The following is a 23,306-nucleotide window of genomic DNA, read 5'->3' as shown; positions in this document are numbered from 1 at the left end:
GAGGGTAGAGAAGGGTGCAATGTTGCGGATATGGGATTTGGCCTCCATATCCGCTTGTAAATATTCCCCTATTTCCCCAATACTACCCAACTATCCCCAATCCCCCATTCCCTAGTCCCATTGTCTGTAAACAACACTCTGTAGAACAGACCTTCCCCTTTTTCCCCTATTAACTGTCGTGCCCATGTTCACCGCATCTCACGTAGACAACTATAGGACCTCTTGCTAGTTATTCTTAGTCTATGTCAGTTAAGGACTCGTTTCCATTAATTCTGACTCTTCGTTGCACCAGAATGTGATTGTATGGCACCAGTAGTGAGTTTAGGACCTCCCCATACCTCCTCCCATCTTCCTCATGAAACAACAACAACAACTACAACAACAGCACGCGGGGAGTGTGCGTCCTCACACCGGCTTGGTTAGCCGCCATTGCCCATGTGCTCCGGCGGGGTTACCACGAAGGGGCTGACTGTCGGCCCCTCGTCAAGGGCGGAGCCCGGTAACCCCCAGCACCCAATAAGAAGCGGCGGGCCGATTCCATCTGGGGCGGAGCTAACGAGCCGAGGGCGTGTCACTCCCCGCCGGATATACGCCGCCACTTACCGGACGTGACGTCAGATGCGCCCCGAGCTTGAAGTGAAGAGAACCAGACGCCACCTCCGAGCGCTGAGGGACCTCCCTGCATCTTTTGGGCCGCGCTATCCTGTCCCTGAGCACAAGGTGCACCTGTGCTGTCCACCGACTACCTGCCCTTCCTTGCCATCAATCCCGGTGTGAGTCAGTCTTGTCTTGTTTATCTGTGGTCTGTCGGGGTTACTATAAGAGCGTGATTAAGTGCCTACCTTCCTATGCTGTCCCTCTTGTCCTTGTAATCTCAACGTTCCGAAATATTATAACCTCCTCCGGAGGTCTTGAGAACTGTACCCCTGGTGTCGTGTCATTTAACCCAGCCGTTGTGTCCTTTCCTCAATTGATTTAGCGTAAGGCGACTCGGCCAACGTTCGAGTATAATCGGGTAAACTGTGCAGACGCGGTCATACCAAACCGCTCGGTAAACCAACATCCACAACCGCGTCTGTAACAATATATACATACATACATACATACATACATACTGTGAATAAAAACACATACATAAATATCCATATACATGTACATATAAATGCAATCTACAAACACATACACAGATATATTAGGTGCATGTAAGTGCTTGTAAAATGTATGATATTTGAAGTTATAACCTTAACTTAGAAGCTATTGACTGATTTTCCAACTGCCCGGATCATCAGCTGAGCACCGATTTTCATCGACGTTTTGATCCTTTCAGCCAGAACCTCTCGAAACAACAGATCCACAACATTGGCCGCAGGTGCAAATCAGCAGATTACCAACATCCTCTAAGTTGTGTCCAAACAGTCAATCAACACGGCAATGGAGAATCCTTATTCAATCTTATTTTATTATTACTTTCATTGAAAGTATTACTACATACGAATAACTTGAATCATACATCACTTTATATAATAATATATAAAGTGACAAACACTTTACCTGATAGACAAGTCAATTACACAGCACCTCCATCTAACCATCCACTCAAACGTATATTACACTCAAATATATCACATTATATTATCATTACTTACTTATCCTCTTCGTCCCAATGGGACTTAAGGCTGTTACAAGCTTTCGTCATTTATCTCGATCCTGAGCTACATCCTGTGCCTCACACCATGATGGACCCAACTCCTCCATATCAGTTACCATAGTCCAACGCCAAGTTGTTTTTGGCCGGCCTGGTTCCCTCCTTCCTGGCACTGTCCATCCAAAAGCAACATTGGGGATTCGGTCAGGGGACATTCGAAGCATGTAGCTAAGCCATGGGAGGAAGCGACACTGAATTTCAAGGGCAATGTAGTGGCAACCGGTTTTTTCATGCAAGTCTTTGTTGGATATCTTATTTTGCCAGAAGATGCGGCAGATTTTCCAAGGCATCCATTGTGGAAAGATTCCATCTTCCCCAGATCTAACTTAATTACCCGCCAGTACTCAGAGCTTTTCAGAAGAACAGACTTGACATTGCTGTTATAAAGTCTTATCTTTGTTTTCAGGCTGTACTGCTTCGACTTCCAAATAGAATAGAGTTGAGCGATTGCATTACAAGCTTTGCGGATTCTTACTTGATGTCTTTCTTGGCTCCATTGTATTTGCTGATTAGACTGCCTCGGTAAGTAAACTCATCTACAGTCTCCCGGGCTTCTCCATTTACAGTAATGGATGCAGGAGGTACGGTGTTGATGTTCATCAACTTGGTCTTGGTGGTATTGAAATTAAGATCTGTCCTTCTTCTGGATAGCTAGCCTGTCAGATCGTCCATGCAAATGCATGTCCATTGATGACAAAACAGCTAAATCGTCAGCAAAATCCTGTTACTCCCCATACCTCAGGTTCAGGTTGGGTGGAAAGGGTCCACTGGATGCCTCTAGGTCTATCTGATGTGGTATTCCTCATGATCCAGTCGATTATAATCAGAAAGTGGATAGGAGATATAATATAACCTTGGTGAACTCCAGACTCCACCGCGTACCACTGTGATGAGATGTTCATGATGACACTGCATTCAAAGTGGTTGTAGAATTTGCTTATTGGAGTGATCATCTTCTGTGTAATTCCATAAGATCTCAGTATTTTCCACAGGCCTGCTATATAAACATGATCAAATTCATTCTTGAAGTAAAAAAAACAAACAAAAAAAAAAAACCACCTTTAGAGGCCATTTTTCCCCACAAGCGGGGGTTGGCCTTTTTCGGGCACCTTTTTTGAAGCAATGTTTTATGGCCGGATGCCCTTCCTGCCACCAACCCTGTTTGTCGCCTTTTTACGACACACAGGGAATTACCAGTGAACTGGTACTCAATTTGCCGACCTCGGAAGGATGACGGGCTGAGTCAACCCCCCTGGCGTTAATTCAGCGATCGACCGGGATTCGAACCCAGGATCCTAGGATCCTAAGCTGGCACCCTAGCCGCTAAGCCAACGCCATTCTTGAAGTCAATGAAATTGATATTAAGAGGTGCATTTCATTCTAAGAATTCATACTATTATTATATAAATATATTATATTGCAATCAAACTTCATTAAGTTTGAGTGAAATCCATACTTACCAATGTTTTGGTGATGAAGCTTCAACATAATGTCAATGTCATGATAAAACTGCAAAAAATAAAAATAAAAGCAGAAAACAGAAAGAAAATTATACAAATTCCTTCAATAAGCTGGAATCAGTTAAAGTCACCCCATCACAATAACCCCAAGATTGTAACTCTCACACAGAGATGCACGGCCTCAGGAGCCAAGAGACAAAGATGTATCACAGACAAAGATTCTACCAGGACAGTTCAGAGGTAAGTTAAACTGTGTGAGTTCAACAGTTAAAAACACCAATATCTCAATAGAAACACAAACTTGCCTTTGGTCCATCTCCCACAGATTTTGGCAACTTCAAAGCAACCTGAAAGAGGCGACAGGAGATGGTATTACAACATCTCAGTTACAATATGGGAAAATGAGTAAAATATATGAGATTGGTGTGTGGTGATGTACAATTATTATATCTGTTTATGCTAAAGTCAACGTCGGAGATAAATTATATAGAAGGAAACTTCACATAGACGGACGATAAAAGGGGAAATAGGTAAACAATTACATCAACACACCACAAGTGAATCTATTCGAGTGTTAAGAATTGGAAGAAGGACAAAACATTGAAGTGCAAGCTATGAGGGAGTGGGAGGGGGTGGGGGGCAGTGATGGGCATCAAAGTGTAAATTGGGGAAAAAATAAAATAGAAATCAATGGTAGGAATGAAGAAGCCCCCTCAACTTTGCATCAAGGGGTTTTCCACATTATTTTTGGTGATATTTGACACTCAACCATCATCTGTCATAGATTACACATTATTTGTTCATTGCAATCACATCTATGATGTAATCTTCTACACGTGATGTGGGCCCTGCAAGTCAAAAGAAAAAGCATCGTTCATCTCATCAGAAATAGAGAAGATAGATTCAGATGCAGGAGAATTTCCTGATCCCTTTGCTCTCATCCTTCTTCCATGTGCCTCTCCCTTGTTTCCCTCTACACTGCTTGCTATCTGTATTTTCCACCGTGTTCAGTTCTGTGTTCTATCTCACTCTCCCGTGAGCTGTTCCATCTCCCAGAAAGTGAAATGAAAAGACATAGCACATACATCACACAGCTTGTACCTCTTTTGCGGAGATGACATTCTTTGCTTTGTAAACAAATCCAAAACCTCCTTCTCCAATTTTGGAGATAACCTGCCACATTCCGACCTGAAAACAAAGGCACAAACAGAGCTTCACAACAGTGCTTCTGAAATGAAATAGAAGCAAGAAAGAGTGATCAGAGATTGCAGACACTCGCCAGGACAAGTTTTAGTTGTTTGTAAGGCTATTGTGTTCAAACAAATATGGCAGCCATACCACATGACCGATGACGTCATCTTTTATTTTTCTCCACCAATTTATCCCCAGGTGACGCTCAAAAAATTTCATCTTGATCGGATGAAGTTTTGCACTTGTCGAATTACGACGTCATAATGGAGGCACCTATGACATCATCATTAACATATGTTATTCCCCATGGAGAGTTCTTTAGAATAAGCCATGTCCCAATTTTTATTATGCAGTGCTTTTGTAGATATAGAGATGCAAAGTTTTTCCAGGATCCAGGATGCATCCACATCTAGTACCACGTGACCTATGATGTCGTAATTATCTTTTAAAAACTCTGCAAAAGGAGTGAAATTTTCCTGTCAAATGTCGATGGTGAAAATTTCCTGCCAATCGGACCAACGCTTGCAGAGAAAATCATATTTATTCTGTGAAGACAAACAGACAGACAAAGACAGACAAATGAAAAATCACTCATGCAGCAACACTTGGCAAAACAGAACAAAATAGAATGGCACTCAGTAGTGCATCCTTTTGACCTCAAAAATAATTAGTGGTTGAATTCAGTGACCTGATATGCAAATCTTCTTCAAATTTTAAGTTAATCAGATGAAAATTGACAATTTTAGAAATTTGGCCTCGGTTGACCTTTTGGTCCATGTTGACCTCAAAAATAGTTGGTGGTTGGTTTCAGTTCGCCGATATGAAAATCCTATTCATATTTCAAATCAATCGGATGAAAATTGAGGATTTTAGAAATTTGAAAAAAAAGTTTGACCTTTGGCCTATGCTGACATTTTGACCTTTTGACCTCAAAATAAATTTGATTTTGTCGGACCACAAACTCTACCATTTGGTGAAGTTTCGTGACGATCAGTTTAAAATTGTGACCTGTAGGCAAGTATACGTGACCGGACAGACACCAACACACACACACACACACACACACACACACACACACACACACACACACACACACACACACACACACACACACACACACACACACACACACACACACACACACACACACACACACACACACACACACACACACACACACACACACACACACACAGGAATGATCAACATGTCAATTTTTTTTTTTTTTTTGCCAAGCAACAGACACAACAAATATGTCGTGCATCGCACGATACTTGCAAAATCCCTAAAATTGGTTGTTGGCCTCTGATGACCTCAAAAATAGTTGGTGGTTGAATTCAGTAAACTGATGTGCAAATCCTCTTCAAATTTCAAGTCATCGGATGAAAATTAACAATTTTAAATAATTTGGCCTATGTTGACCTTTTGATTGATGTTGACCTCAAAGATAATTGGTGGTTATATTCAGTGACCTCAAATGCAAATCCTCTTCAAATTTCAAGTCAATGGGATGAAAATTGAGGATTTTAAAGATTTGAAAAAAAGTGGTTGACCAAAAGAGACCATTTGACTTCAAACAGATGTAGGATTTTGTCGGACCACAAACTTCACCATTTTGTGAAGATTTGTGAAGATCAGTTTCAAATTGTTACCTGTAGGCAAGTATCAGTGAGTGGACAAACACACACACACACACACACACACACACACACACACACACACACACACACACACACACACACACACACCGGAGTGATCAACATACGTGTCCAAAAAAAAAAAAAATTGCTAAGTATCTAACAGACTCAAATACAATCCCCGCTCCTCTGGCAAGGGTAATGATAAAGCCATGTTTAAATGATTATTTCACATCAACTCGATAATCATCATCATCATGTTCATATTCATGTACCATACTCTCGGCCCGTGGATCCCAACCTGGGGGCCATGGTGTATTTCTCGGGGGGCCATGGGGTAATTTGAACCATACCAAAATGTAATAATAATAATTATTATTATTTTTAATTGTTTTGACTTTGATATCGTTTTGTTTTTTACTTATTGCGGATTTGACGTTATGGCTTCTGGGAGTAAAAAAAGAAAGTATCTTTACGAATACATAAAGCTTGGATTCACGGCCATTACCGTGTCTGGCCAAGTGAAACCACAATGTGTGCTGTGTCACAAGGTTTTGAGTACTGAATCCGTGAGGCCATCCAAGTTGAAGTTGAACCTCAAGACGAATCACGCACAACATGCAAAGCAGGATTCCGAATTTTTCAAGCTGCTTGAAAGAAATTTTAAGGGATGAGGGAGGAGCTTTTCAACAACAAAATGTAGCAACTGTCAAGGCTTCTTATGAAGTTTCTCTTGAAATTGCAAATAAGAAAAAAACCCCACTCAATTGGGGAGACAATCAAGCCTTGTACCCTCCTCATTGTCGAACGGGCTCTCGGCAAGGCAGAGGCTCGCAAAGTTGAACAGGTGTCTTTATCGAATAACAGTGCAGCGTCGTATCCGTGACATGTGAAACAACAGATCATCAATGAGATAAAGGCGGCGCCTTTCGGCTCGTTTTCTTTTCAACATGATGAATCGACCGATGTTAGTTCCTGCTCCCAACTACTGGCATTCATTCGCTATGTCAAGGAAGATGATATCAAGGAAGAATTCTTGTTCTGTAGTGCCCTGAAAACAATGACAAAAGCTAACGACGTCATGGAAAAAATGAAGTTGTTCTTCGATGCGGGAGGAATTCAGTGGGAGAATGTATGCAGTGTCTGTACTGACGGTGCTCCTGCCATGCGTGGTTCCAAACCCGGCTTCCAAGCAAAAGTGAAGATGCTGGCACCACAAGCGAAAGGAACCCACTATGATCCATCGCTACGCCCTGGCTTGTAAGACTCTCCCTCTCTCATTGAAGAAAGTTCTTGAAGTCGTAATCAAGATTGTTAACTACATCAAGGCAGGGGCTCTCAACACACAAATGTTCAAGGAGCTGTGCAAAGACATGAACGCGGAACATGAAACGTTGCTGTACTATACTGCTGTACGCTGGCTTTCAAAAGGGAATGTTCTGAACCGTGTCTTTGAACTTCATGCGGAAGTCAAACATTTCTTGAATCTTCAAGGGAAACATGACCTCCTGCAGCATTACGACAAAGAATTGTGGAACGAACGACTTGCTTATCTTGCTGACATTTTCGAGCAGTGGAACCAGCTGAACCTCAAGCTCCAAGGAAGAGCGACTAATATTATTCTTTTCCACGATCATCTCAGAGGATTTGTTGCCAAGCTCCAAAACTGGAGCAGGAATGTGAACACAGGAAACATTGCAATGTTCGAAAGAATGTCTGAATTGCAAGACAGCATGGGAAGAGCTTGATCCTGTACTGAAAAATGGCATTCTTGAGCATCTGCAGTCACTGGAGCTCGAATTTCATAAGTATTTTCGTGATTTCGACGACAATGAGGCAAAAATTGTGAGGAATCCTTTTTCCATCAACCTTTGCGAGGAGAGGATGTCAGAGGCAATGCAAGATGAATTCCTGAATCTCCAAAACGATTCATTTGCCAAAGACACATTCGAAGAGAAGAGCTTGACGGAGTTTTGGGTGGGAATGGGTCGCGACCCTAATATCAGCCAGATAGCTATCCGGGTGCTTCTGCCATTCTCGTCTACCTATCTCTGCGAAGTGGGGTTTTCCATGCTGTTGAATATCAAATCGAAACAGCGTAATTGGCTCCACGTGGAAGATGACCTCCGCTGTGCCCTGACTGTGACTCAACCACAGATACCCCAATTGGTAGCTAAAATGCAATTTCAGCCATCCCACTGAGTTTTTAATTCACTTTTATGGCGCATGCACCGCGTCCGAGTTTTGATTACCTGAGTTGTTGTCGAATTGAGTTTCTTTTTGTGAGATCATAACACACTGCGTTAAATACAGACACAACAGAGGTTTTTAGTTTTCACATATTCTTGACTTGAAACCTTTTCGTACTGTTTTCTAGTGTGACAGTTCTATTTTATGCTGTCCATAGTGTTGCTACTGATAATATTAAAATCTCATATCAAACATGCATCATTCGAGCGATGTTGCTTTGTTTGCTTCTTCCAAAAACGATGTAGTTGGGAGCCAGTAAGGAACAGAAAAAAAAACTATGGAACTAAATGCTCATGTTGGCTCCTTGGAATTCCTCATTTTCTGTGTAATAATTTACCAATTCTCATACAAACAAAATAGCCAATTAAAGGAAAAAACACCTCTCAGAATGCACCGCAGAGCACCTAGAAATCAAAATTTTTCTGAGGGACTTGCCCCCAGACCCCCAAAGCCTGCTTTCACGCGGCTCTGCCGCTCAACCCTCGCAAAAAGGGAGATGGGTGCTGGTGATGTGCTCTGGGAGCGAAGGAGGCCATAACACAAAAAAGGTTGGGAACCCCTGCTCTAGGCAGAGCAGATATTTGGCCACAATGTTGGTGAAGTCGCCACTCCGGCTCAGGGAGTTAGAAAAGGAATTTGAAATGTGTTCATGGTGCCAGTGATAGTTTGCCTCCTATTTGTGAGGAACACCATGGGATCTTTAATGTCCTACAACTAATTCCGGCACATGGATTACCAGTTTCAAATCCATCCGAGGGAGGGCACACACATTTATGAATCACCCTGCCTATGAAACACAGGAATGACAGTTTATAGCTGGGCTGGTATTCAAACCCAGGCTAGGCATCTCACATCAACGATTACAAGATATCTCATGGGAACTAAAAAGAAGGAAATAATTGATATAATAAATAAATAAATAAATAAATAGAGGAAGACCACCCATTATGTCGTCACGCAATTATAGCAATACCCTACTTGGGTCGCCTCAACTCACATTTACGTCGCTTTATAAGCCACACCTTTGATTCTCGAACATTTTCAGAACTTACAGGACTGATAGAAATGCCATAACACATCGCAAAGTACCAAATTGGAAGATTGCAAAATCCTCGACAGAACTACTGTACGTTTGTGTACTTGAATATAGCTGTCATCACTCAAAAACAGAGGAATATCATCGGTAAAAAGTGAAATACAATACGTGAAGTGGCGACATTAAGAACGCATCACAAGCTTATCCTAGTAATGATAACTAGAACGACACTCTTCGACGTCATGACATCGACCAATACGCCCACATTATTACATCATTACTCATTAGACATACAGTACTTGTGCCATGTTTCATATAAATCCATTCAACTGTTCTCAAGTATCACCTTTTTAGCTGACATGACATATGACCTGACCAAAATCACAAAATCACCTCATTTCTCACATTTCATGAAAAAATTTAATCAGTTCATCTTCGCATCATTATACAGACTTATATCAAGTTTAGGCAAAATCCCATCACCGATTCTAAGTTAGAACAGTGACCTCGTGACAGATTTTTTACTTAACGGGACCTCTGACCTTTGACCTCTTGTCCCGAAAATCTAATCAATTAATCTTCAAATCATTATACATACCTGTGCCAAGTTTGAATGAGATCGCCTTAGTCGTTCTCAAGTTCTACACCTATCACAGACTTTGACCTTTGACCTCTTGACGCCAAAATCAAATAAGTTCATTTTTGCATCAAACAATACGCACTAAGACCAACTATGGTCAGAATGACATCACTGGTTCACATGTTATCGCGGTAACAGGATTTTTACCTAACATGACCGATGACCTTTAACCTCGTGACCCCAAAATCGAATTGGTTCATTTTTAACTCATTATACATACCTGCACCAAGTTTGACTAACATCCCTTCAGCCCTTCTCAAGTTAACGGAGTAACGAAATCCTATCACGGACGGATCCACAGACGTACGTATGGTCATACGGACGGAAGGACATCCGGACGGACAACCTGAAAACAATGTCTCTGGCGACTTCGTCGGTGGAGGCATAAAAATTGTTTTGATTTAAATCGTTTTGATAATCGTCAGACATTTCAGGAAAGCATCCGTGACACAAACCGAGCAATTACTGGAAAAGGTAATCGAATGTCTTGCTTACCACGACCTGCCCCACATCTAACTCTGGAAGTACTCTATGTTCATCACTGGAAGTACTCTCATCTTCACCATGATGGAGGGAAGATCCTGGAAAGAAGAGGCAAAATGAACATAAAACAGATATTGAGACAGAAAAAGATCAATGGACAGAATATCACCGTGTTCAGATGTGTGTGCATTGTGGAAATGAGGCATCGATTTCATCAATGAGTCTTTGTCTTCTTCTTTGCCAGCCAAATGTTCACATACCATATCCCTTCATAAGAGGTCAAGGGCTCAGAACATGCAGAATTGACCCGTCTTTCAGGAACTGGTTGGCGAGGCCTGACATGATTGTGGAGGGCAAAGGCAGGAATTTGTAATTTGCTCAGGGTGCCGGGGTTGACTTGCCAACTCGTCATGAAAGACAACATGAGATGTTTAATGTCTCCAAACTAACGCGACCATACAGAATACCCAGCACAAGTTCCATCAGAGGGACCACACATTTGTGAACAAACACACCACCTGTGAAGCACCATTTGATTTACTGGAACGGATGGAATCGCCAGGAAGGACATTGATCGAGCAATGCTTTCCACAGTTGGAAGCGAGGGGGAGCTGACATTTCTGGCATCAACCCTTCGTCGGACCAAAAAAGCCAAAAACAAGTACAGATACATTCAAAGTACACCGCCCCCATGCCAAATAATTAAATATCCCACAGCGTGGCATTGCTGGGGCGCCTCCGGCGCCCGGCAATACCGCAGTGCAGCTCATGGAGACTGCATTGCGATGGAGAGGTGTACAATAATTGATTGATTAATTGTATAATTAAAATCAATAAAATATTATCACAAGATATTTTCATAATCAATTGGCTAATAGCATAACTAAACCACTAGTGCTTCATCCGAAGATGTATCTTTTAGAAATTTAATGAAATAAGTCTTTAATAAAAAATTAAATAATTAATTGATTAATCAATAAATAATTAATCGATTAATCAATAAATAATTGATCGATTAAATGATTAATCAATAAATCAAAAATATCCTTGATAGCCACATCACTTGGTCACTCATGTCCAAATATTAGCTTCCGAGCTCAAAAGGTGCCTGAGATATTGGCCAAATGAGAAAGAAAATAAATAAATGATTAATAATGCAAATAAATAAATAATAATCATAAACAAGCATTACGCCGAGCTCCCCCGTCGGTGAAGTGATGCGAGTTGACAAAGTGGAAGACGCAAGGCGGCCATCTTGGATTTTGACGTGGCGACCCAATTTTCAATAGCGTTCTCCCTTACGCATTGGTCTCCCTTACGTCTCCCTTACACATTGGTTCTCCCTTACGCATTGGTACGTATTGGTCAGAAGAAGAGTGGACATATGTTGTGTGCAAGAGACGAGATGGAAGGGAAGTGGTGTGAGAATGGTGAAGGGTAGGCAGGGACAGAAATACAAGTTTGTGTGGCAAGGGTGCCTGGAGGGCGTGAATGGTGTTGGTGTCCTGTTTTCTGAGGAGTTTGTAGACAGTGTGGTGAGTGTGACTAGAGTGAGTGATAGGTTGATGATGGTGAAAATGATGATTGGAAAGCTCTTGGTGAACGTCATCTCGGGATATGCTCCGCAGGTTGGTCGAAGCAATGAAGAGAAGGACAAGTTCTGGTGTGCGATAGAGAAGCTGATGGAAAACGTGAAAGATGAGGAAGTTGTTGTGGTGGGAGGAGACCTGAATGGACATGTGGGAAGGAGTATGGATGGTTTTGAGGGAGTTCATGGGGGTTATGGATATGGTGTGAGAAATGGAGAAGGTGAAAGGATTTTGGAGTTTGCTGATGGAGCTGATTTGTTGATTTGTAATACTCAGTTCCAGAAAGAGGATAATAAGCTTGTTACATACACGTCAGGTGGGTCGACGACAACCGTTGACTACCTCGGGGTGCGTAGGCGAGATAGGGGGCACCTCCGGGACACAAAGGTGATCCCGGGGGAGGAGGCTGTTTCACAGCACCACTTGGTTGTCTGCGACATAAGGGTGAAAGGTGCGAGGAGAGCTCGGCGGGTGAAGTACCAACCAAGAATGAAGGTGTGGAGGTTGAAAGAGGTGACAGTAAGGGAGGCATTAAAAGAGAGGCTGAGTAGGGCAGAGGATGATGTGGTTGAGCTTGAAAGTGGTTGGATGTCAATGAAAGCTAGTCTGTTGGGAGCCGTTGGTGAGGTATGTGGATGGACAAAAGGACCACCGAGTCACTCGGAAACATGGTGGTGGGATGATGAAGTTGGAAAGAGGATTGATGAGAAGAGGAAGAAGTTCAAGGAGTGGCAGAAGGCAAAGGGTACGGGCGCAGAAACAGCAGAGCATGAAAGTTATAAGGTAGCCAGGAAGGCTGCAAAGAAAGAGGTAGCAAAGGCGCAGGAGGCATGTAGGAAAATGTTCGGAGAACGATTGGATTCGGAAGAGGGTCAGAAAGCAGTATTCAGGATTGCAAAGCAGAAAGCAAAAGAGAGGTGTGATGTGATGGGGGTGAGTTGCTTGAAGGATGAAGTTGGAAAAATCGTTGTCGACCCAGATGGAATTAAAGGAAGATGGAAAAGATATATGGAAATGCTGCTGAATACAGAGAATGAATGGGATGGCAACATAGAGAGTAACCCAATTTTAGGACCGGCAAAGAAGATAACTGAGAAGGAAGTTGAGGAAGCGATAAAAGCAATGAGGAGTGGAAAAGCGGGAGGGCCGACCGGAGTTGTGGGAGATATGTTGAAGGCAGCAGGAAGTTGGGGTGTGAAGAGAATGGCAGAGATCTGTAATCTGGTGGTGAAAGAAGGTCGCATTCCAGTGGATTGGGAACTGAGTACCCTCGTCCCTCTATACAAGGGGAAAGGTGACCCTCTGGAGTGTGACTCGTACCGAGCGATAAAGTTATTGGAGCATGGAATGAAGGTATTGGAAAGGGTGTTGGAGAGGAGGATAAGGAAGAAAGTGAAGATCGACGAAATGCAGTTTGGATTTATGCCAGGAAGAGTAACGACAGACGCGCTTTTCATTGTGAGGCAGTTGCGGGAGAAGTACATGGAGAAGAGGAAGAAGTTGTTTCTTGGGTTTGTTGATCTGGAGAAAGCATTCGATAGGGTTCCACGCAAAGTATTGACATGGGCATTGAGGAAGTTAGGAGTGGAGGAATGGTTGATCAGAGTAGTGATGGCAATGTACAAAAGAGCACGCACAGCTGTAAGGACGAAGGACGGGAACAGTGGTGAGTTTGAGGTGAAGGTGGGAGTGCATCAGGGGTCGGTACTAAGTCCACTACTATTTGTAGCTGTGATGGAGGTGCTGGCTCAGATCGTAAAGGAGGGTTTACCGTGGGAGTTGTTGGTTGCAGATGATCTGGTGTTGATTGCGGAAAGTATGGATGGACTGAAGGAAAAGATGAACAAGTGGAAGGAATGTATGGAGACAAAAGGTCTGAAGGTGAATATCGGAAAGACGAAGGTGATGGCAAGTGGTAAAGCATGTGGTGAGGTGGAAAGAACTGGGAAGTGGCCCTGTGCTGTGTGTAGGAAGGGTGTCAGAGTGAACTCCATTCAATGTACAATGTGCGCTGAGTGGGTTCATCAAAAATGTAGTGGTCTGAGAGGGTCATTAACCAGTGTGGCAGCTACATTCAAATGTAAGGTGTGCACAGAGGGAGCTGCAGATGGAGGAATTGTTGAGTTGGATCTTGGAGACGGCGTGAAGCTGGAAGGTGTGAAAACATTTTGCTACCTCGGAGACATGCTGAATGGAGAAGGTGGATCAGACTCGGCAACGGTTGCTCGAGTGAGATGTGCATGGAAGAGGTTTCGGGAACTGAGTGGCGTGCTGATGATGAGGGGAGTGTCGTTGAAGCTGAAGGGAAAGGTGGATGCTGCATGTGTGAGAAGTGTTATGATTTATGGGAGCGAGACATGGGTAATGAATGTAGAGCAGCAACGGAGGTTGGAAAGGGTGGAAATGCGAATGGTTTGACGGATGTGCAGAGTATCGTTGAGAGAGAGGAAGACAAATGATGAATTGCGAAAGGTGATGGGAATAGAGCCTGTGATTGATGCTGTGAAGAGGAACAGGTTGAGATGGTTTGGTCATGTGTTGAGGAAGGATGAAAGTGACTGGTTGAGAAGAGTGATGGAAATGAATGCAGAAGGAAGTAGAGGACGGGGAAGACCGAGAAAGACTTGGCTAAAGATGGTCGAAGAAGAAATGCGGGCAAGGGGGTTAACAAGGAGAGATGCAGAAAATAGGGCAAAATGGAGAAGATTGTCATGGGGACCGCAAGGCTAACCCCCGCTCTAGTTGGGAAAATGGCCTTTAAAATGCATGTTGTTGTGTTGTTGTTTTTATAGCCGGATGCCCTTCCTGACGCCAACCCTCTTAGTCGCCTCTTATGACACGCAGGGATACGGTGTACCTCTTCTAACCAGGGTACACACCGTACACACCGGTCCAAGTCATTGTAATTCATGTAAAAGCACAAGGATGGCCGAGTCGTCCTCCCAAATACATTACACATACAAGCTCCCCAACAAGCTTGAGATCACCATAGATAACAAAGAAAAGGTTCGTTTACACTGCAAGTTAAGCAGTAAGATGGCCAGGTGTACAGAATGTAAACGCAACACTTTCGAAGGTGAGAGCCTCAGTGAGCAGAAGCACTCAGAGCCCTCAAGCACGTCGTGCAAACGAGCCTCAGGAGGCAGGAAAGGAGGCCTCAATCACGTCGTGCAAACGAGCCTCAGGAAGCAGGAAAGGAGGAAAGGAGGCCTCAAGCACGTCGTGCAAACGAGCCTCAGGAAGCAGGAAAGGAGGCCCCAAGCACGCCATGCAAACGAGCCTCAGGAAGCAGGAAAGGAGGCCTCAAACACGTCGGGCAAACGAGCCTCGGAGAGCAGGAAAGGAGGCCTCAAGCACGTCGTGCAAACGAGCCTCAGGAAGCCGGAAAGGAGGCCTCAAGCACGTCGTGCAAACGAGCCTCAGGAAGCAGGAAAGGAGGCCCCAAGCACGCCGTGCAAACGAGCCTCAGGAAGCAGGAAAGGAGGCCTCAAACACGTCGTGCAAACGAGCCTCGGAGAGCAGGAAAGGAGGCCTCAAGCACGTCGTGCAAACGAGCCTCAGCAAGCCGGAAAGGAGGCCTCAAGCACGTCGTGCAAACGAGCCTCAGGAAGCCTTGTCTTGTCCTTTCCTCGCTTGTTTAGCCGATGACGATGAAAGGAAGACCGACGAGGGTCGAGTTGAACCTTCCCGCTCTTATTTTACTCCCCTTGATCTTTTCTCTAGAAATTACCAAGGGTGCACCACCTCCCAAGGGTAGCTTCACGCCGCTGCCGCTGCCATGTGGAATAAGATATGTTAATGATGTCATAGGTGCTTCAGATATCCTTCAGATATGAAATCTTTCCTCTTCTCCAATGGCTTGATCTCTGATCATCAATTTGGTTTCAGACCTGGTCACTCTACTCTGGACATGCTGCTTCTGCTTTCTCAACAATGGATGGAGGTCCTCAATGCCAAACAGGAAATTAGAGCTGTCTCCCTTGACATATCATGTGCCTTCGATAAGGTCTGGCACCCCGCTCTGCTCACCAAACTCTCCTCCTTTGGTATCCATGGAAATCTCCACGCATGGCTGGCGGACTTCCTCTCTAGTCATAGTCAACGTGTGGCCGTGAATGGGTTTCTCTCATCTCCTCTTCCTGTTCAGGCTGGATTTCCCCAAGGCAGTGTTCTGGGCCCTGTGCTTTTTCTGGTCTTCATCAATGATCTCTCTGACTCTTGAAAATCCTCTCTATCTCTTTGCTGATGACTCTACTCTCTGTCGCTCCATTCCTCATCCCTCAGATCGGCAGTCTGCAGCCTCCTCACTCTCTGCAGACCTGGACAAAATCACAGACTGGGCAAACAAGTGGAACATGTCTTTCAATCCTGACAAATCTCACACTCTTACGATGTCTCTCCAAAAAGACCGACTGGACTACCCTCCCATCCACTTTCTGAATAATCCTCTCCAAGAAGTTCTGTCACTCAAGCTTTTGGGTCTCACTATCTGCCATGATCTTTCCTGGGAAAACCACATTTCAAATCTGGCCTCCAAAGCCAGTCGCCGACTGGGCATCCTCTGTCGTGCGAAGTCCTTCCTTGGCACACCTGAGCTCCTCACCACATACAAGGCTTTCATCCGCAGCTCAATGGAATACTCCTCTCCTCTCTGGGCTGGTGTTCCTGCCTCACACCTAGCTCGTCTTCACGCTGTTGAAACCAAAGTGTTCAGAATCATTGGAATCTCCCGCGATGAAGCAAACTCCAAGGGCCTTTCACTCACTCAACGCAGGCAGGTTGGTGGTCTTTCCGTCTTCTACCGACTCCTCTCTGGCCTTGCCCCCCCCCTAACCCCCAGCTCTCTCTGGGCTCTGTCCCCCAAATATTCCTACAGGTCGCACAAGATCTGCCTGCAACCCTCTTATGGTTAAACTGCCAAAATCAAGACTCTCTGCTCACCTTCACTCCTTCATTCCTCTTTTCTCCCACCTCTGGAACAAACTCCCTCACTCTCTTCAATCCCACTCCATCCTCCAGGTCTTTAAAACAGCTGTTCACCACCATCTCTTATCTTCCCCCATCCAAAACCTTGATCTTTTCTACCCCCGCTAATTTCACCCCAAATCCACTTTTTTGAAATACCAACTTCTGTCCTGGAAGTCCTTGGTGTCCTTGTGTTTTATACTTCTCCCACCCCCCCCCCCCCCTTCCCATGCCTCCACCCCCCAAGCCCTCTCCCTCCCACACATCTCCCCGCTCTCAAATGTTGTGTTTGTGTGCTTCCCCTTCTCTCCCCATCTTGTCTTTCCGCTCCCTCTTTTTATATATTTTGTTTGTCTGGTTGATTTATTTGTGAAATAAATGTTAGCTCTTTCACGAGCCTCGATTCAGTATACAAAAAAATAATAATAATAATAATTTGGTGCGTGCCTTCATTATGACATCATAATTCAACAGGTACAAAACTTCATCCGATCAAGATGAAATTTCTTGAGCGTCAGAGGGATAAATTGGTGAAGAAAAAAAAAACATGGCGTCATCGGTCACGTGGTTCCACCGCCATATTTGTTTTCACACAAAAGCCTTAAAAACATCATAGCGAGGGTCTGCAATCTCTGATTGCTCTTTCTTGTTGTACTTGAAATTGAGACGATAATTATTTCGTGAAAAGATTAATTCTCAAAACTCACCAGTTGGCGGCTCTTCCTCAATAGATTCATTTGTCACTTTCGGCTCAGCATTCCTGCAGAAAATAAAGATTTCATAAAGCTGTCGTTAAATAAATGTCGCAAATAAGAAACAATGTGAGAATAAAAATGCAGTCACGGAGGTGAAAAACAGACTGCATCGGGTATTTGTGTTTGCTACATTTAGACAGCAAACAACACCACTACCCTGTGCTACCAAAACAAGCATCTTCAAATATAGTTGACAATGAAGCCAAGAAGTGTCAAGTGGTAAAGACAATGTGAAGATCACCAGAGTTTTTTTTTTTGAAACCACACTTTTTTCTTTTCCCTTCATGTTGCAAGCACCTACACTCACCTCTGAGCTGTCTAGCCTGGGTTTGAATCCGAGAGAGTTCTAAAGGATAATTATACCGGGTTCTAAAGGGTAATTCTTATGGGTTTATTTCTCTCCGTCTTGTTTCTGAGGCCTTACAGGCCTTCGGTGTACATGAACCGCTGTAAGTTACCAGCCTTGGTGCTGTGGTTACTGCGTGGGTGCAAGTGTGGTAGTTGGAGATGCGAGTGTTTCCTGAGAAGAAGAAAACAAGACTGAAAGTCCACCAGCGGTGTAGCCATTGTAATCAAATATACGCTTTAGAAACCTTTGGAATTAAGCTTTGGAACCCTCCAGAACTCTTTAGAATTCCACTTTCGAGACAACGGATCCCGTCTGAACCCTTAGCTTTGATAAACTGGAAAGACATTTGGCACGATTCAAGTCTAACGCACTCGGACCTGAAACCAGAAGTTAGTGTTTATTTTGGTCAAGACTTGCCCTGCTTCGATATTATAAGTTCACGTTCTCTATCACGATGCTCTTCCATGAGACTCCATTTTGCAGAGAAACTACAAGAATGGAAGGTGTAAAAAGAGAAAAAAATGAGTGCCGGTTACCATAAAAATTCCACCTGGTGATTTTCCTTGAACCATGTGTGGTTCACAATCTCCTGCAAAACAATGAATGTGTTGGAATGAAATATAAACATGATCAGGAATCACCTGCACTGGTGAGCAATTGCATTTTGATCCACAATAGCAGGATGTCAGCAATCCCAGCATGTGTGAACATTCTTGTTCAGCAAATAAAATACTGCAGTTGAAAACTATCAATCCCTCACCGTCATAGTGAACCTCTCCATTGGATCCTTCCGAAGCATCGCAGTCAGAAGGGAAACCAATGTTACCCTTGCAAAAGTTGGTGAACTGTTTCCCACAATGAAGTCAGTCTTTTCATGTGACGTCTGCAAAGAAGCAAAACAAATGCATTTTTGACCGAATCCTAAACAATCGTTGCAATCGAATACTTACATTTGCATAAAAAGCATATTCCAAACAAGCACTCACTGATGCAAATAACAAAGGTTTGACTCAAAACTCATAAAATACATTTTCATTCATCAAACAAGTTATGGTGTACAACACAAAAGTTTTTTCTTCGCTGAAAAAGAAACCCTCTCAGCTCAATAATTGGATATTAAGTACAGTATATGTGGGTTTATTTGGCCGAGGGCGAGCGAAGCGAGGACAAGGCTGCTTATTCCTGATACAGTGCCTTCAGAAAGTATTCACACCCCTTGACTTTTTTTCTAATATCTTGTTGTGTTACAGGCTGAATTTAAAATGGATGGCATCGTCATTTCTTTTGTCACTTGTTACGGATTCGTCACTTCCGTTGTTGTGGTTTTCATCCACTTGAAACATTTCTGGTTCCATGTATTATTATTATTGTTGTTTGAGGGAAATAGCAATTATTATTGTCAAAAGGTTAAAAGGTTAATGTTTTAAATGAAACAGAAACCGGACGGCGACGAAGAGGAAGAGGAGAGAAAGAAGGCGGAGCGAGGGAGTCGGACAAGAATGAGCCGAGCTATTTGCGGTCTGGAGCGAACGTTGGCGAACAACAGTCACTAGCGAACTTTCGGGTTTCCCAGGAAAGGGATTCCTACGACAGAGTGTTTAGCACTGTGACAGATTAACCTGCGTGTCAGGTTTTGCGATCGATTCAGAAGAGAATCATCGTCGTGCCGTTGCGCCATGAGACCGGGCCGTCGGCCATTTTGACTAGCGCAGGACTTGCGCTTCGCTCACGGTTTCGTCTCGTTTCGACCATTTTCACCGCCTTCAGACGTCGGTCTGGGGTGTGTGTGTGATGTGGCTTTTGAGTGGAAAGTCTGCGTGTCGCCGACTGGGAGCTGTGGAATGTCCATACCCGAGGGGGTGATCTCTCAGTCGCCTGGAGGGCGCCTTTGGATATCCCAGTTGCCTTGAGGGCGCCTTTGTGCAGCTGTGGCTGTGTGACTGTACTTGCCATCCGAAAGGGATTCTGGTCTCGATCGGACATCGTTCTGTCGATCGCTGGAGCGGATCGACTCTGGCTTGGGGATGTTCTTTATTGGGGATGTTCTTGTTTCACTCACTTGGAGCACAGTGAGTTCGATATTACAAAACTGATGATACCATATTGGACATATGATACCATACTATTGAATACTATTATTGTTGTACTGTTATTCTTGTGTGATCTTAATACAATATTTGTTTGTGAGTAACAATTGGGGTGGCTTCTCCATTGATCTTTGACATACAGAATAACACATTTTTCTGCCGTGACTCCTCTTGGGGCTCGGAGGTACACCGTGACCAGGGGTCGGGGAGGAGCACGTAACACACTGATCTATAGATCAGTGTGTTACGTGCTCCTCCCCGACCCCTGGTATTTCCAATATTTCCAATCACATAATACGGTATTTCCAAGTGTATTAATCGCGCTTATTTATCTGCAAAAAAGTTAAAAGTGGGGAGTGCGGTTAATACACAGACATAGAAAAAAAAGTCTCAAAAACAATCAATGCTGAATTTCAAATATATTCAAGTTGTCACATATGTAACGAGAAGATCTACATTCCACATATCGGGGAACGTTTAGAGCTCCAGGGACGGGTTTACAATGGCTCCTGTGGCACCTCGGTGCCAGGCCCCCATTCAGTAGGGGCCCATCCATAATGACCAAGACATATATTTGTAAAGTGTATACATTGCGCAATGTTTATAGAGAGATTATGTGTAGAATATAATACTGCTTTTTAAAAATTGGGGTAATGACCCTGGGCACAGGCTCAACAAAAATACCTTCTCAAGGCACTGCATGTGAAATACTCAAGACTCCCTTCACACAACACACCATTCGCATCAGCACCTCCAACACACCACATTCATGATCATGACACCATTTTCAAAAATACTCACTTCAATAATATTACGTCCATCAAATTGAAGTCCAACAAATAATTTTGTGAACAGGACGCCAAGTGCCCACACATCAACTGGGGGACCTTCGTAGCCATGTGCTGTGATCTCTGGTGCCATATAGCCGCGTGTGCCACAGCAGGTAAACATTTTCTCACCACGTGTCAAAAAATCTCTGGCAGCTTTAAAGTCGATGACCTTCACGATCCCCTTATTGCTGAAAAGCACGTTTTGTGGCTGGAGGATAAACAGAAATAAATATGTTAAAATATAAAAATATATTTGGTGATAAATGACGTTGAAGGAAAGATGCAAATTTAAATGTGAAGGGCAGGCAGGAAAAAAATTCCACAAAGAGAAAACTTCAAAAAACATCCTCTACCAATGTCAGTCATCAGTTTACATAAAATGGAGGAGGTTGAAGCGAGAGCAGATAGCAAGTAGTATAAAAAAGAGTTGCAGGAAGTGAGACTTGGTTTAGCTAAATGAGAGGAATCGAAGGCCACTCGATGCAGAGGTGTGAAAGGAAAGAGAAAAATCAGAGGAAGTGTCACAATCTCGGTAAATGACAACATTGTATCAAGAGAATAGAGCGATCTGAAGCGGGGACTGAATGAAGAGTGTTCTGTGTGGATAGAGATTAGGGATGGAAGAGTTGTTGGGCACGTATAATTAGGCTCTTGGAGTGATGGAAAAGTAAGATTAAAAGGTTCATTTAGAATTCAGAAAGGATTGTGGTGAGGGAAGAGTACTGATCGTGGGTGATATTAATTTGCCAGGGATAAACTGGTTTCAGAAACGGGGAAAGAGCAGAGGAGGAATTTCGTGATCTTGTCCAGGATTGCCTTTTAATGCAGTTTGTCGATAATCCAATCAAGAGCGGAGTGTTAGACTTCTTATGAGGTAATAATCTGAATATGGTGGAGAAGGTGGAGGAAGAACAACATTTATGGACAAGTGACCATAACCTCATTGTGTAAGTGGATTCTGATTGGATTCTGATCCAAGATTGAGATTGTAGGATGAGGTTATCAGACGTCAGGAAGGTAAATTTTGAGAGTTTGAAGAGAGTTTCCTTAAATTTGGATAAACTACCAAGAGGACAATCAGTTTCAGAGAAATGGGAAACCTTCAAGGAGGAAATGTACAACATCTTCACAATATGAATGAATATGAATGAATGAATTGTCGTTTTCAGGCCATTTTCCCCCGCTAGGGCGGGGGTTAGCCTTGCGGGCCCCATGACAATCATGGTTCCCTGTTTGAGGCAATGTTTTTATGGCCGGATGCCCTTCCTGACGCCAACCCTTAGTCGCCTCTTACGATGCGAAGGGATACGGTGTACCTATTCTAAATCGGGGTACACACCGGGATCATTCATCCCAGCAAGCTGGTACTCAATTTGCCGACCTCGGAAGGATGACAGGCTGAGTCAACCCCCCTAGTGTTAATTTAGCGATCGACCGGGATTCGAACCCAGGATCCCAAGCCGGCACCTTGACCGCTAAGCCAACACAACACAATGTTGCTGTGAATATAAATATCTAAATTAAACACAAATTCCAACAGTGGGCGTTGTATTTTTCACACACAACAACCGAGCTGGATTGGGTATTTAATTTTGATATCTTACTTACTATTTATATTTCAAGTTTAACTCATCATAAAATAAACACAAAAAGAGTCCATTTGTGAAGGATCCCCCCACTCTTTTCCTCAATTGTAGGTCATCACCCAACAATATGAATTTGTTCTTTCCTACACCCTCCACTCCCCACTCCCATTCCTTCCTTTGCTCCACCAAAAAATGGTTTTCATTGCACTGTTACGCAGAACGTATCACGGTCTGCACTGGTGTAGTTGGTTACCGTTATATCCCTGTGCACAATGTTCTGGGAGTGCATGTACTCAACAGCGTCAGCCATCTGGGGAGAGGAAGAGATGAAATATTCAAACATGGACACAGATTGTGGTTGTTAAGATTTTACAATTTTGAGTACAATTCTTTCTGTCATATTTCAAACCACATCATAAACATCACACTGAGGCTGAAACCAACTTCAGCTCACCTGCTTCATGGGACACCACAACTCTCTTTCTGTTCGTTTCCTCAGAAGATGAATTTGGGAAGCGAGTGTACCTGCACACATCAGATAGCAACATTCAAGGGCAACGCAATGAGATTCTTCATTTTTAAGAAACCAGTAGAGGAAAAGTTGTTTTGTTTTTGAAGATTTGAATGTTTCATCGTTAAAGTAAACACAAAATGAGAAAGACAAAAATTTGCATGCAAAATCCAAGGTCAGGGAAGAAAGAGCAAGGTGACAGAGGGCCACAGTTGGACACAATTAGGGGAAA

At 43.5% G+C, this 23,306-nt stretch overlaps 1 protein-coding gene and 1 long non-coding RNA gene across 2 annotated transcripts in view; both read right to left on the bottom strand.

Moving 5' to 3' along the window:
* The window catches only part of LOC137426650 (ribosomal protein S6 kinase alpha-3-like), a 196,638-nt gene extending 193,421 nt beyond the window's left edge, over positions 1-3,217 (bottom strand). Inside the window, exon 1 of the mRNA XM_078775236.1 lies at positions 3,166-3,217. Within this exon, the coding sequence (XP_078631362.1) occupies positions 3,166-3,193 (28 nt within the window). The 5' untranslated portion in view covers positions 3,194-3,217. The remainder of the gene's footprint in view (positions 1-3,165) is intronic.
* A 17,909-nt stretch (positions 3,218-21,126) lies between these two features.
* On the bottom strand, positions 21,127-23,082 carry LOC144889742 (uncharacterized). The gene is made up of 3 exons (XR_013622039.1): positions 23,018-23,082; positions 22,817-22,873; positions 21,127-21,185 (listed from the first exon to the last, which is right to left on the bottom strand). It is a non-coding gene; the product is annotated as an uncharacterized LOC144889742 (long non-coding RNA).
* Between the last annotated feature and the right edge of the window lie 224 nt (positions 23,083-23,306).

This window comes from Myxine glutinosa, chromosome 1 (assembly GCF_964187855.1).
Source record: "Myxine glutinosa chromosome 1, kmMyxGlut1.1, whole genome shotgun sequence".
NCBI classification, from domain to species: domain Eukaryota; kingdom Metazoa; phylum Chordata; class Myxini; order Myxiniformes; family Myxinidae; genus Myxine; species Myxine glutinosa.
The sequence above is the reverse complement of the archived record's forward strand: the minus strand, read 5'-3'. Positions and strand labels throughout refer to the sequence as shown.